The sequence below is a fragment of the Physeter macrocephalus genome, chromosome 19 (assembly GCF_002837175.3).
Source record: "Physeter macrocephalus isolate SW-GA chromosome 19, ASM283717v5, whole genome shotgun sequence".
NCBI classification, from domain to species: Eukaryota; Metazoa; Chordata; class Mammalia; order Artiodactyla; family Physeteridae; genus Physeter; species Physeter macrocephalus.
Window position 1 is genome coordinate 68,996,138 of NC_041232.1, and position 16,359 is coordinate 69,012,496.

General features: G+C 35.8%; 1 protein-coding gene across 21 annotated transcripts in view; it reads right to left on the reverse strand.

Moving 5' to 3' along the window:
• TCF4 (transcription factor 4) overlaps nucleotides 1-16,359 on the reverse strand; it is a 363,640-nt gene that overhangs the window by 119,006 nt on the left and 228,275 nt on the right. For 15 of the 21 annotated variants that reach the window (XM_007124266.4, XM_007124275.4, XM_007124267.4 and 12 more), the window contains 2 exons: nucleotides 8,946-9,075; nucleotides 8,405-8,454 (listed from right to left, as the gene is read on the reverse strand). The exons of 3 other annotated variants lie outside the window; for them this stretch is intronic. In XM_007124266.4, coding sequence (XP_007124328.1) covers nucleotides 8,405-8,454; nucleotides 8,946-9,075 — 180 coding nt within the window. The remainder of the gene's footprint in view (nucleotides 1-8,404; nucleotides 8,455-8,945; nucleotides 9,076-16,359) is intronic. 3 more of the 21 variants (XM_024132221.3, XM_024132213.3, XM_024132210.3) reach the window with 1 other exon arrangement.

The window sequence follows — 16,359 nt, forward strand, 5'->3', positions numbered from 1 at the left end:
AGTGAATGAATGAATGAATGAATGAATGAAAACTTCTAAAAATGCTTTTTTTCCCCACCCACCTGGGTGCTCCCAGTTTATTACAGGGTTCCGCTTAACAGCTAGACTGTTGATGTAATTTATGAAAGGGAAAACGAAATAGCATTGTTTGTAAAATAATTACTTATTGGGGTTTGAATTTTGTAATTCCAACTATATCTGCCCATAATAAATATGCTTAATTCTGTTTTCTTCTGCCTAGCACTATCGACTAAGCTACAGATTATATTTGGCAACATCTTGTATACGTTTAAAAATAAAATTCACATAAAGGTACTCTATGAGGAACCCATAGGTTTTGGTACTGAAATTTCACTCACGAAGCATATGCCTTACTATTAAGCATGACGTAAGTGGCAGAACGTGTACCTTTTTATTACATGACAATACTTTCAAATACTGCAACAGTTACAGAAATAGGTTTATTTTCCTATTTAGCTTCATGGTTGAAAACATTCAAACTGATTCAACAAGTCTTCATCACCAGGCCATGAATATTCTTTTAAAATCTCAGTTCCAGGAGAAATGAGACATGAATTAAGTACTGCTGCATCCTTAGACAAATTTTATTTTTATCTCCTCTGCTAACATCTCAAGCTATCAGACCTTCCTGCCAGAAAGCCCCAATTTTTATACTCCACTTATTACTGAATTATTTTGTACTTCAAATTCGTTTCATAATGAGCAAGCGAGAAAATATTATTGTACCCTGGGCTTATATACCTGAGCACCTGTGAAACAGCCGAATTCCCCAAACAGGGTTACCTGGAAACATGACCGCTAAGAATCAGCCACCTACTTGAAACTGCCTTCTCACAGCAGCTAATGACACAATGATAAACTGTGCCAATTGGTAGAATGAAAGCCATTACAATATTATTATAAGTATAATCCAGGGGGCATATTTAGAATGATATGGGCTGGGAGGGAGGAGGCCGTGGGAGAGAGTTAGAAACTCTGTCTCAGATGATATCAAAATAATTGTTCCAAAACAGCATTTTTCTAAAATCCCTCGACGGGAACAGCAAGTGGTGACAGTGACAGGTTTTGTACGTGCATGTAAGGCAGGTACCACAAGGCTAATTTTTCTGGGAAAATGTTAAGTCTTTCTAATAGGAGTCCATGTTTCACAAAGGAAATGCTTTTTCATCACCATGGCTGAAAACAATTGACAGAGGGCAACACACCAAAAAATTTGCTTTATACTTGGCTACGAAGGGGGCTGCATAAAAAAAAGTCCCTATTCTTCTGTTGTACTGAACACTCAAAATAAATTGAGTGAAATTTAATCCACACACAGATCCTCCTCTGATTACTCTAGAAGTAAACGCTTATGGATCAAGTTTCAAGCCTAGCAGGATACTGATGATGAATTCCTCAGATGACAAAATTAGACTAGAAAGACAATAGTGGGTGCCTCTAAAGCACGGAAATGGAATCCTTAAAAGGTTCTGTTCAAAATCGAATTTGCACATTCTCTCGGAATTCAAATCGATGCTTCTCCTTGAAACTTAAAGCATCTTTATTTCCAACCCTGAAATTTTCCAAAATGCAGAATCTTCTGCACTACCTTCATTTCTCTGAAGAGGGAGTATAAGCTCTAGCAAAGCAGGAAACTCCTCAAATAGCTCTGCACCTATGCAACAGCTGTAACTAAAAAAAAAAAAAAATCGGAATCATTCACATGCTGCTGTTCTGAGATAAAATACTGGAGTATTTAAAATTACAAACTTTGCACCGAATTTTAGAAAAGCTCTCATTCCTTTTAAAATGAGCATGTTCGTGTATACATACATACACTGGGACAGTTGAGATCAAGGCTGAGAATTTCACGTTATTGCTTTGAAATGCAACTTTATGTTCAGTTTAAGAATTCAGTGCAATTTATTAAAATAAAACAACACAGCAAGTGTCTGTCAACAGCCTGATAGAATCTAACCTGCCTTAAGAAAATAAAACTGCTATTTTTGAAGAAACTCTTCATGCCTTTACGTATTCATTCTGAGAGCATTTTATTTAAAATCCTTGAAGTTCTATCTGACTTTGATTCATGACTTTCAAAGAAAAAACTTAGAATTGCTTGATAGCAAGAAGGCACACCTTGAAAAAGCAGAGTTGTCAGTAATCGGGGGAAAAAATGAGAAAATTTCTCAATGTTAGAAAATAAGACATGTTTCAATTGATGAAATATTAAAAGTTTAAAATGATACTCAACCGAATATCAAGCCAAGCATCTCTATCATTCCACAAATACAAAATAAATGCACAGTTAAGCCAGACGCTGCAGAACAAGTTTTTATAATTTCAAAACACTCACAAGCCTGTCATAATTCTCTCTCTAGGTAAAGCAGCCTTATAGCAGCTTCTTAGCTTCTTAATAATTAAACCACTCAGATGGAGCCCAAGACTTCACACCAAAATGTACTCTTCAGTAAAAGTGAGAAAACAAGGTTCAAAATAACAGTTCCCTGAAATGTATTTCTCCTTTCTCAACAAATGAGTCCAGTTTTACACTAAATGCTATTGTTCCGAAATTTCAACAGAAATCTTAGCGGGTGAAATATTGAAACCTTGGTTAAAAATAAAAGAACACATGGGGGTGGGAGGGGAGACATCATTTGTACCACCTTAGAAGAGCTTGCTTAGTAGAATAATCAGACAAAGCTGGCTGAGAAGGCGTCTCCATTGTGGAAATAGCTAGGTGGTTGCGTCTTGTTGGAGTGTTTCAGGCATACATCCTTTTCATTTGTAAATATAATCCCAGCAGAGCTCAGAAATACACAAACCTTTCACCCACAGTTAACTGAAGAGTTTTTCTCCTCCCTTATGTTTCTTCTCACTTTATATTTAAAATATACACACACCAGAAGACACCTCTTTAAGGGGAGCAGAATTGGATTTCAAGACAGGGAGGATAGTAGAAGAGAACGCTCATTATTCAAAATTTGGAACAAAAAATATAGAAATCTTTTAGAAAACTCCTCAGAGATTCGAACGCCTAATGGATTAGGTGTTGTATATTTGTATGAATTTTATATGCTTTTTGAAATATTTTTAATGGAATAAGTACCCCCAATGAAAACTTAAATATAGAGATTCTCCTATAACCAGCAATTCAAAAAAAAAAACCCTTAACTTCTGTAACCTATAACTGCAGTGAAGAGGAAAAGATTGGTTAAGGTACATGCTAAATGTCTGAAGCCTTTGGTTTAGTGACTTCAGTATTAACTGAACAAAAAGAATAAATACTTTCTTTGTGATGAATATTTTCTCGACTTTCAAGGTGTTCCCCAATGTCACGTTACATATTCTGTGCGAATTCTGTGAATAATTCTTTTGCCCTATTTGGGATGATTTAATTGCATTATCCTTCACCTTCTTTCTGCCTATACATTTTCATGACAAATAAGCATAATTTTAATATCCACACTTCATATTTCAGTATCACTCATTAGAAAATGGGCACACTATCTTTAAAGTTAACTATTGTGGGCTATCCTAACATTTTAATGTAAACACCTACAGTTAAACTGTTTCACAAAGTATCTACTTCTCTAGTGATGAACTTTGAAGAGGCCCCTCCTTTTATAGCTTATCGCACAACTGGCTTCTTCTAGACTTTTCTACACAGGATGGAGCCCAGGTGGCTGACACCTAGTTCACTTTAGAATCAACATAAATTTTATTTTAACAAAAGTTGTATTATCACTCAAGTTAAAATTTTGTTCTCATGAAAAAGCATCATTATGATTTCCTAAAGATCAATTTCAAAAGTGATGGGGGAAATTAGGTATTTTAAGGACTGAGTTTTTCAATAATATAAAATTTCTGGGCTTCTAATAAGATTTTAAAAAACTACCAACTTCTCTTTTAAATTGTTTGTGATTTCTTCAAGCATTTGAGAAAAAAAACTTTTTTTCTAAAAATAGCTGAGGGTATAACCTCAACATCATGTTTGCAACCTTCAAATATGAAGGTTTTTATATAATGGAAAATACAGAGAACAGTTAATGCTGTCAGCGTTATCCAACTTTTCCTGATATTCCTAAAAATCTCTTCTGTGAAAAAATGTCTCATCCAGACTTTAAGATTTTATTTTATTTAAAAATTCTTTCCTTAAAAAAACTGGTTAACCCAGTATCTCATACACATTGAGTTTTTATTTTTCGAGTCTACCTAATGATTAACTCATATCTCAAATTTTCTTGGAGGGTCCAAATCTTATTTTAGATTCTTTAAGATAGTTGAAATTGTTTTCCTTAAAATTCGTGTGTTCAAAATTATCTCTGACCACTTTATACAAAGCTTGTTACATCTTCCTGAATTTAAAGGCAAAAATCAAACCAAAAAACAACTGCAATTTAACATAGACTTTCTTAAAAAGTGCAGTTTGAAAAAAAGATAGCCTGTAATAAGAAAAGTCATACACTATTTCTAAAGATAAAACTTCGTATTTCTAGAGAATTCTGAAGTCTCAGGGATTCTAACTGAGGATCTTAGTGAGACTGTCACTGAAGTTTCAAAGCTGAATTAGAAGTGGAGACAAATTCCACCAATGTCTGAAGTAGAATGGTTGTAGTTGTTAATAGTTTCTGGTTAAATGTATATCATTTTGAAACATTCCAAATTATAAGAAGATGAAGATTTCATGTGTTTACATATTGGTGGGCACACTAAAGTTTCTGAAAGACAATGTCTTTTGTTTCTGTGTTTTTTCTGTGTGTTTGGAAAAAATATTTTAAAACGGCACCACATAAAAAAAATTTTTTTTTTGCTTTCTAGATTTTAATGCTTCCACGTTAATTTCTAAGAGTCATGGACATTTTGTCAAAAAATGTGATTTAACGCGGTATAATTTTCTCTGCACTAACTCATGATTCAATACGTATGACAATTAGGCTATACAAAGATAGGAAATTTGCTGGACGGAGCAGCAAAGTTGAAAGCTATTAAGTTCAAGATGATGTATGGCTTCAAAAAGAAAAAACAACATGTAGAAATCGAACAAAGAAGTTCACTGTGCAAATGCAAGAAATTAGATAGGCAAGATAAATCCTCTCATCCACAAAAAAAACAAACAAAAAAACCAAAGCTGTATTGTTAAAGTCCTATCAAAAGATGAGGGCTATAAGACATTGAGGTGTGGCTGAAAAGAGCAACATACTAAAATGGGAAGAGAGAGCACAAATATGTTCCCCCAGTACTAAGCAGGGCTCCTGTGGGCAATTAGATAGTTGTCAATTTCACACAGCCTTTCCTTTAGAAAAACATCACCCCAGCCCTAACTACAGGCCTCTGCTCTCCAAGGGGACAGACTCCCTTCCCTCCACTGCGCCTGTGCATTGCGACCCTGCAGGCTGGTTCTTCCGCCACCCTATCACTGTCATGCTTCCACAGTGACTCGAGGTCTCTAGATGCTGCGCACAGAGCAAACACATTCAAGGATCCTGCCAGATCCATGGCACAATGTTGGGCCAGGCTTATGTTTTCTCTCTCCCACAGATGCTGCAGTTATTTTCAAAAACAGGGCCAGTCCAGCCCCTCACTCTCCCAATTTCCTGCAAAGATCCAGCCTAATGGCAGCAAGAGAAGTCCAGACTCTGTCCCCTAGTCGTGCCATAAATAATATCTGATTACAGATGTTACCATTTAAATGTTCTTCCTTTATGTTAAGGAAGAGAAAGGGCCCATTTTGAAAAGAAGAAGAAAAAAAAGTGAGTTGACAGAACAGATTGTGACAGATTTATTACTATTTATCATGGTAAATATGTATTGAAGGAAACATATAAATGTCTTTATCTAGTCATAATCACTCCAAAAGAAACCTTTTATTATCCCCAATTTTTTATTTGTCATAAAAATATTCATACATATTGAAGTAAGTTTTAGAAGTATCTCTTATGGGATAAAAATTATTTGAGCTTGAAAGAAGGACTGAGCATGGCAGAGGTCTAAATATACAAAAATATAGATCTACTGGGGCAAAAGTGTTACAGTATCTAATACAGATCGTCTCTTTAGATCAAATTGAAATATATATTCTGTGCAGTGATAAGGCATGTGGATTCTGTTATCAGTAATAAGCAATCCAATTCATATAACAAAGCTAACATAAACTAAGTTAAATTGCTATTAAAAGAGAGCTGAGATTTGTTTAAGTAATGACAATAAATAGATGATTGGATTCTAAAATCAACCAAAGTAACTTCTTCTTGCTTAAAACAAACAAAACAAACAAAAAAAATAACAAGGATAAAATTTCCATTTCAACTGAGTTTTCCTCCTTATCTTTCAAAAAAGAGTTCCTTATGGACCAAAATACCAAAATGTTCCTTAAGGACAATTAAAACGTTCGGCCAACATAAATTCTCAAAGAAGAGGAAACCCTAAGCTGACCACCAAAAGCCAAAAATTAAATAATACAAACTACATTTCCAATTCCTGATTTACTGGGAAGGAAGGAAAGATACTTTTATACTTCTGAACGTATGACAACATATCAGCAACACATAACTGTCTTAACAGAAAAGGAAAAAACTATACCAGTGAAATTTTCTATAGTGGCCAGTTAGCTCTACAGAAATACTTAAAAATCTACAATGAATTATGAGAAATTGCTGTTGACATGATTAAATGGACAGATAATATCTACTGCCCCACCAAAGCACTCCTTAGAAACTGTGCAAATTTCTGCATGATTTTAGCACTGGAAAAAATAAACTAAGTTTATTTGAATATGAGGCATAAACAGTGTACTATAGCTTTAAGTTTTGCATGGCTTTTATAGCAAAGAGCTGTTCTATCATTTTAGAACATTCAAAGGTCCACTTATTGTATTTAATACTGTCCGTATTAGGTTCAGGCATGTTTAAAATGTAAACAGCTGTGAGGACTACATCATCTGAAGTTGTCATAAAAGCTATTAAAAGCTAAAGTTTCATCTACCTTAAATCTACCACAAATTTCAAGCTTAAAATATGCTTATAAAAACCTGCAGGGATATCAGCCAATTTCAAGACGACACAGAAATTCAAAGAATAAACCACTCAGTGTGTTTTTAAATGACTTATTGGTAGTCCAAAGCGACTATTTTATACACCACTGGCAGTTTTATTTACACAATATTTTTACATATTTATGGATAATTTTGTGACGCTTCTTCAACATTACCGAGTCTATGATAATCAGCATACAAAATTTGTTTTTTCTCCCTGATAAGACTTATTCTGATACATTCGCTTAATAACCTTTTGGATGCACTGAACTGAAATCAAGTCAAACACACAGGTGTTTGGGTTAATCTAATCTCAGCACATTTGCAAAACCTATTATTCTTCTAATTTATTAAAAATGAAATAAAACTAATATGCGAGCACTGATTGGTAATATTATTTTCAAAAATCTAAATATAATTTTATTTCAGAGTACAAGAACTTATAAGGCTCATTAGCATTCTTTTCAATGAATACTAGTGCCCTACAGAACACAGAATTAAATTAAAACTATATATATATATAAATATATCACAGGCAGGAAGGAAGAACAAAAAAAGGAGAAAGTAAGCAGGAGACAAGGAAAGAAAAGAGAAACTCATATTTTTATTCTACATAAGGCGGAAATTTCTAGAAACAGGTCAGTTCTAAACAAAATTAAATTATCTAGGAGCTCGAATTTAAAAAATATATATATATACACATATGGTTTGAAAATAAAGATATCATGTATTTAACTATGATTACAACCAATTTTTGCTACGTTGGCAACTGGAGAGACCGCAGCAACCCCTGCTTATAGCACCAGGTATTAAAAAGACCCAGAATGCCTTTGGTTCCAGCTGGATTCTTCTAGTTGCAACCTGGTATTCCAGACACAAATGGCTACTGATGCAGCTACCTTTGCAGCCTTTATTCAGTCCCCTCTCTAGAAAATAGAGACATTCTCCCTGCACTCTGGGCTGAAACCCATGTAAATTTTTCCTAAATCCTCTCCACAAATCTCCTTTCGCATGCAAATCCATAAATCATCATAATACCGACAAAGAATTTAACCAACACGTGAAACTAATACTCATTCTCCTGAAAGCTCTGTGCAGGTAAAACTCCTCGAACTTCAGGCACCTTTTCAAGGCTCTCTTCAGAGCTTAACCAGCTGAGTATCAACACACCCACCCCGTCTTCCAGGATATGCAATTAATCACTCCAACATGGGTCAGGTGGCTGGAGGTGCAGGGCATTTCTACCTTGGCCACATTCTAGATAACCACACCGCTCTGGCGGATGGAACCTCATTTACTCCTATCTCCTTGGCATCAATACAAAGCAGAACAAAATAAACAATATACAAAGCAGAAACAAGCAGTACTTACTGAAGATGGCAAACCTGGAGGAACTTTTCGAACTTTCTTTGTCTGAACCTCTGAAAGAAAATGAGGAGGCTGTGAGGTGCCCTGCATACCCATTCTCCTAACTAAAAGAGATTATACCACGAAGCCATTTAGATTCGACCAGATTTTCTTAAATCGTGACTTTAGCAAAATGTCGGTACCGCTATCATCTTTTCTTCTGGCAGAAATCAAATCCTGCCTCCTTCATAAAAATGAAGAGATTTAACTTTTTAATGCTCTGGTTTTTAAAAGAGGTTCCTTAGATGGGCGGCCAAGAGAAAACAAGAAATAAGCATACACCAAAATAGTTCTCCTGCTACTACAAGTTAACATACCCACCCAATGTATTACTGGGGTAGGGTGGTGGGAGAGTCATGAGCCCGACAATTGAGCACAATTTTATGGTTTTTTGGGGGTGGGGGGTGGGGTGAGGATAGTTTGAGAGCATGATATTAAGAAAGAAAGAAAAAGAAGAAAAAGCTACTAATAATTACTCAGGCATTCAAACAGAGGAATACCTTACCCAGGGCACTACTGTGAAGAGGCCTCCTTCGGGGGTTATTGCTAGAATACTGATAATACTGGGAACCAGGTTTGGTGGGCGAAAGGGTTCCTGGGTTGCCCATATCCATGTCACCTCCAAGGAGACTCTGCTAAAAGGTTAAAAAGGAAAAACAAACATATAAGGTTAAGTTTTTACATTTGCCACCCCCCAACTGATTGTTAGTACTTAAACCAATGCAATAAAGGAAACAGCATCTGCTAAGCTGAAACAATTAGAACCCAACATGACAGAAAGCGAAAGAAAAGCCCTCTTAAGAAGCTATCCCAAAGTTTGTGAATTTTTAGTTCTTTACTTTGGAGAGGAAGGTAGACAGTGATGTTCATCAAATGAGATTTTCATCTTTTAAGACGACTAACGTTTTCACCTTAGGAGTAAAGGGCATTTATGCAAGGCTAATATTTTCTTTATCTAGAGATAGGCTCATATCTGGGAACTAGTCATGCCCTTCCCTTAACAAGAACCAGGGAGAATCTGATTTTTCGAACGCACACAATTTCCCCCTGCTGCTCACATTGGGGGAGAGTGTAGATGCTCGTCTCAGCTGGGAGCTCTGCCTCTCTGCCTGACCCTCCACGAGTTCACACAGCACCCCCAGAAGAGAAAATGCCAACTGAACCAGGAGGAAATTCACATCCTCACACGGACTCCCCAAATTATAGAAATAGTAGGCATTCTAAGCTAACAGGAACACATTAAAGGACTTCAGGATGCCCTCTTGAAGACTATCAGAAACTAAAACACATCCCCACAAATGAAACATTTACCTGAACACTAGAAAACTTTCCCAAATATCACTAACTTATTATCATGGCGTGACAAATCACTAAACTTTCGAAAATGATGACATACGAAAAATTATATAATAATATCACAGTCTCTAAAAGCTACACAGAAACTTACCCATAATATATAAATCGCCTGATTATACTCTGCACTGAACACATTGTTCTTTTAATTATCCTGATATGCAAGAAAACCCGTGTAGATACTACCATTTATATTAAGAACAAATTTACTATTTAATAAAGAAATTTTAAGATTAAGTGCTAAAAATCTAACTTTATCGTTACTTGTAATCAACTTTTACTGACTGAACTAATTACTGTCCTTGATAAAGTACAGAATGTGTTTTCCCTAATCTAAATTCTAATCACCATGTCACTCACAACAGACTTAGGGATGCTTCACTAACACACTATTCACATGCAAAATACTCTAAATAGGCCAATTATGACTCTGCCCCTGTTCCCTGGTTAACCCGCTGAGAACTGAAAAATTTCACAAGGCAGTCACCAACTAAAACAAAGGGTCCTTGTTTTAAATTAAGACAGTCTTTTTGATTCCTAAATAGCTCAACAAAGTGGCATGTCTTCTAGTGAAAGCAGTTGGTCAAATATGACCCATAAGCTGGAAAATCAAAAATTCAAACCTCCCCTTTCCACCACCATATAGCTAAATATCATAAAGAGGACCTCTCTATTCCGAGGGATTTTTGTGAGGGCTGGATGAGTAATATATAAAGGACTAATCAGCTACTGACAAGCTTGCCTTCACTGCTTCCAGTTTAAGACTTTTCCAAGGGACACATAATAAACCTTACTTTAAAATAAAACTTCGAGGATGAGATTTTAGGATGGAAGGACATTTTGAGTATCAACTCATTTCGAATATCTTAATATTTACCAAATACCTGATACCACCAGATCATTTACCAGACAAAAATCTGACATCCGAATATTCAATTACTGCCTCTTCCGAATTTAGGCAAGATAACAAAATGCAAGGCAATGACAAACTAAAATAGAGGGCTCTTTATAATAGTTCTCTATAAATCCGGAATCCACCAGTGTAACATCAAATGATATCTTTATCACCTTAGGAGTGGCATATAAAAATGTTAGACTCTCAACCTGAAATTTCGCTCTTAGTAAATCTTACTGACAGTCTGTTTACTTAAGTCCAAATTTCCTTTTCAATTTCCATCAATAAAGCCATGAATGATTTAAATCACAACCTCTTTACAATTTTGGAAATCTACAAATGAGCCTTCATTTCATTGGAAAGACGAGTTTGAAAATGATATTATTGATAACTCCGTAGTTTAGACATTACCCCTATTTCTGCAATTTTCTTTTTCTAAAATTATACAAAATATTCCAAAAAGGGCTGAGCGGATAGGTCGAAGTGCTTGCCTGTCTTTTTAATGAGCTTAACCATTGCTTAATTCTTGTTGGTCCTGGTGGCAAAGGTTTTCCCTCCCAAGAAAGTAGATGCATTCAATAGGTCAACATAAAAACAAACAGGCTTGCTGTACTATGTTTGAGCAGCATTCACAACAAAGCTGTGAAAAATAGAAAATGATAACTAGATAGCTAACTGGCTGTGGCTGACCTCATTGCTGTTAATTTTAAAGAAAGTCATTTCATGGGCCAGTTGTAAATAAATCACGCATCCAACTCTTACATGACATGAACTACGTATAGTGACACAGGACTGAGAGCAGATAGCACTTACAAACATTTAGTGGCTCCTGCTAATCTTTCTTTCTTTTTTTTTTTTTTTTGACAAAGCACATTCCTGTTTTTTTCTTTTTAGATCTGTTTGTTCCTTTTTCTCTTTTACTCAGACAATAGAATCATTCTTCTAAAGCATACAAAAATAAGCATTTCCTCACACTTAAGGGAGGCTCTAATCACCCCCCTAGGGAAAATTAAGATAAAAATATATGTGTTCCTATTGTAGAATACATTTGTAAATGAACAATGACCATTTACTATTGTCTGGCCTTTACATCACGCACTTAACTCTCTTTAGCTATGAGAAAGATAAAAAAATTTTTTCAACTGGCTGAAAACCTGAGTTTATGAATTTTAAAAAGTTAATGCCATTCAATTTAATAAGGTAAATTAAATATTGCACAAAACAGATATGGCATTCATTTATATACGAATTTACCTACATGTATATATACATATTTATATGCGCATGTATATATATATATATACATATAGACATACATATCTGAAGACAAATTTATACTTAGTAAAAGTTAAGTGCAAAAGCTAAAGTCTACTTTCAAAATGGGCAACTTTGCCTTAAACAGGATTATAAAGGTTTTAGGGTTTTCACATTGTGCAAGCTCATGCTCTGCGGTTATGCTGGGTCCCAGTAGAGAGCTGCCTTAGTCTGCCAGGAAACACTGGAAGCAAGATGTGGCATCTCGCAGAGCTAACCTGTAAATCTTAAAGCCAGAGTTTAGCATTTTGTTTAACTGCCTGCAACGTGATGCACCGATCTCTTCCCCTTATTCGCTCCTTATTTTCTTCCAAAGACCAACCATTTTGACTTAAAATACCCTCACCAAAGAATAAAATATACTGACTTTGTCAACTCGATTTAAACATTTGGGGGTCCACCCTCTGCAATCAATTCTTCAGCAAAGACCCAGTCCCAACATAGCCACTCAAATGCCAAATGCAGCCATTCTGTAAGGGGCCCTTTCAATGAAACGTTTTGTTTCACATCAGATCTGGGTCTCAGACTATCTTTCTAACACACTCTCAACCCTGCTCCCCATTGCTTTTGTGGGCAGCTTTTTTAACATCCTTGATCAACCATCGAACTTTACTTACGCAACCAAGAATGCAAACCATGAATTAGACTTGGGTAACAGAAAAGCAGCATATCTCTCAAATTAGATTTATAACTGAATGGTAATCAAAAATAGAACTAACTGCTTCAAGCTTAAATGATCAACTTTTTTCTTGTTAAACTAAAATCATCTTGTGCTGAACTATTATTTCATTTCAGTCAGCACTTTAAATGTAATGGGTGGGTGGTACATTTCTAAAAAGGAAGATTATATTTACCCTTAATTATAGATATGAGTGAGATCAGCATACGACGAATGCTGCTTTTTGGCTTATAATTAATTCACCTAATAGGTGAATGACCTTGAATTTCAGAGTTGGAATCTGGGAGAGAGATAAAAAAAAAAAAAAGAAGTCGGGGTGGGGGGCGGAAATCTCTGGGGAAAATCAAATGTGACCCTGGTTTCTTAGGGTTTTCTCTGATTTTGCGTCACTCCCATCACGTTGTGATCCGATATCAGACACAACATCTTGGGGGGATGTTGGAGAACAGAGAAAAGCAGTCTCAGATGAAACCAGATTAAGCTCCTTTTCTGAACTATTGCCAAATGCTTGTGAGTCTAATTCATGTTTGGGTATTCTAGTACTCACACAGCTGCAATTCCATTCTTTCATCACAAACCTAAGTAATGTATAGTGGCTTTGTACAGCGAACTGACTCTTTATAGCCAGGAATTTTACAAGGCATTCTGTTAATACGGAAATAAAATTCTGAACCACTCTAAAACTTACAAATGCGGGATATATGTAGAGGGATCTAACAGACTGCAGTGCCAAATGCAAAATATACAGTGAGAAAAATTATAAATTAGATTTGTTTAAAAAACTTAATTCACAACCGAGGTCATTTTTACATAGTTAATTCTGCACAGAATTGGGTTTTTCAAAGACACTGCTGAATAAGATTCCTAACAGCCATGGGGAAGTTTTTGCAAATCCCTGTCGAATAGCTGCTGCTGAATTTGCCATTTTGACCACAGAAGGGCCATTGCTGACTTACTATAGTAGCAGGAGGGGGTGATAATTTTGCTGCTGTTGGCACTTACTCTGCAACCCAGAAGATACCTCGCACCGAAGGGCAATGAAGAACACAGTATTTCCACCTGTCCGCTTTTGAACTTCAAAGCTCAAAACTGAAGGTCAGTCTCTGGACAGTCTTTATTCCTGATACCTGAAGGTCCAGGAATATACCTTTATAGTTTATTTTGATTTGGTCTTATGCTTCAACAAAAGAGGACTCGGGAAACTTAGAAAGATAAGATGGCAAGGATAACTTTCGTAATCAGGGACTTAAAAGACTGCCGTTATACTGGAGAGAAATGCAAATAATTAAAATTATCCTTTAGCAACGATTTTCTTTTAAGGACTTTGGTCAACGTCTGTCATTTCTACTTTAAAAGTATAATGCGAATTGTAACAAGTCAGAAGTTGAATCCAAACCTTCTAAGGTAAGGTGGAGAGCTTTGAGGTCGGACAGAAAGGTCAAACTCTAGCTCAGAGGCATATGAGAAATGTGAGTGGCAGTTGGTTATGTAATTGCTCTAAACCATATTTTCCTCCTCTGTAAGAAGGGAATAATAAAAGCTCTATCACAGAGTTATCAGGAGCAGATGAAACAACATATGTACAATGTCCAGCAGAGCTGGAGTCCAGCACACAGTTACTCTCCTTCCTCCAATTCATGGCCCCATATTATGATCCGCTGATTATTATTTAAAAGATTCCTCAAAAGTTGTGAATGTCAGTTAGATCCCCTACACCCCCTTCAAATGAAAAGTATATACTGAGATAAGAATTTTGATAAGTCACTGGTAAAGAACTGAAAAAGAGTTCAATATGGCAGTCTGTATAAACAGTGACGACAGTCTCATGGCCTAGAGCTACGCTGGCAAGAAGAAATGGCTAGTTTTCTTCCATGCTTAATAAAAAACTGGCCAACAATCAATCTCTATAATTTCAGCTTAAGTGGCCATTTTCCTGGAACTGCCACAAGGATTACATCAACGGCTCATTTCATTTTGCTCTTTTGCAAGCATGAGCAAACTGCTACGGTTAATTCAACTATACGTGAGATCAAAACTAGTCACAGTTAACCAACTGGGTACGCAAAAATAAGAAATGCATTATATTTGATAGAATTTGATCAATCATGTGATGTTAAATAAATTCAAATTCTTACTACTACATTAGCCGCTGAAAAATGACATCAAATAAAGTTCAATTTTGTTTTTCTCTTTGCAAGGCCAATTATAGGCACTGAATGGCCATTCTGTGGTATTTTTCAAGTACAATGTAAAAAAAAACTTTGCTTCCCCCATGACATCACAAAAAATAAATGCATTTCACAGTTTTGGTTGGAAATTTGCATAACTCCTAAAGAATTCAATTGACCTTGAACAAAATTATTCATTTTAGTAGTGATTATATTTCACCATACATTCAAAAATCCAAATATATTGTCTTTTTCTATGAAGACACACAACACCTTATATTTAAATGTTATAATGTGATGCAAAGGTTGCCATGGTAACTATACTTAATGTATAACACAGCAATAGTCAGGTAAAACCTCATGCATTTTGGTATGGAAATTACAACTGCCCAAGGGTTGACAAGATTTATGCATTCACCTGTTTGACTACCTCTCAAATTAAAAAAAAAAATACATTATTTATTGCATACAATAAAGAGAGGAGGTCATTCCTTGGTTTCTGAAAATCCATTCTGGAATCCCAGGTCATCTATGACATATTCAAAAGAGGATTACATTTATTAGTGAGAAGGTAGAAATTTAGCAAAAAGAAAACACAAAAGCAAAGAGTAACCTACAGCATAAGTGGATCTGAAGAAATCTTATATAAACAATATAGAATTTAAGATAACTACCTGCTTTTCAGTTTATGCACCTTGTCAATTCAGGAAGTTTATTTAATACATAACCTGATAAGTATGCTGTAATCACTACTTGCCTTAAAATGTTTCTCTTCAGCAATTTTGTTCCAAAGTAGAAACAGAACAAATTTGAATAAGACCTGTTAACATACTAGGGAATTAGCACCATTTCTCCTATAAATATAAACATGTGGCTATATTAAATGTGCTGAAAAGTATATTGGGCCAGGTTGTTATTTTAGTAAAATAAAGGAAGAGTGAACTGTCACATGTCATTCTTCTTCATATTGGGTGGGTGAGGTTCCACTTCAAGGTTGTTATAATACCTTCCCCTCTAAGCAAGAATCTATAAAACCCATTTTCACGTAGAGACTGTTTTTCTCGACAACAGGGGCCAGAATTTCATTCATCCTGCTTACTAACCAGTAACTCAAAACAGGTGCTCATATAAAGTCGAAGAGCCAACGGTATGAGATCTACTAAAATAAAGTATCCTGATAACTACCTGAACTTGTACATAAGATGACAGCCTACCGCGTGACATGAGGAAATGGAGGTTATCTGGAGAAGCAGCAAATACATAATGAAATCTTTGAATCATGGTGAAATTAAGTCCGGACTACCCTTCCAGAGCGACACATGGCCTCCTGCTTCAAGAGGTCTGCGTTCAATGAGCATTAACAGTTCCCCCCTTAGAGTTCTCTTTCAGGAATATGTGGCATGAAGGCCAAATTAGTTTGCGTGGTAGTTAACGAGGCAAAGACTTAGCCATATCTTAAGTCCCCATTGAGCCCCGCACTGAGACCTGCCACGGCAACGGCTCACTAAAT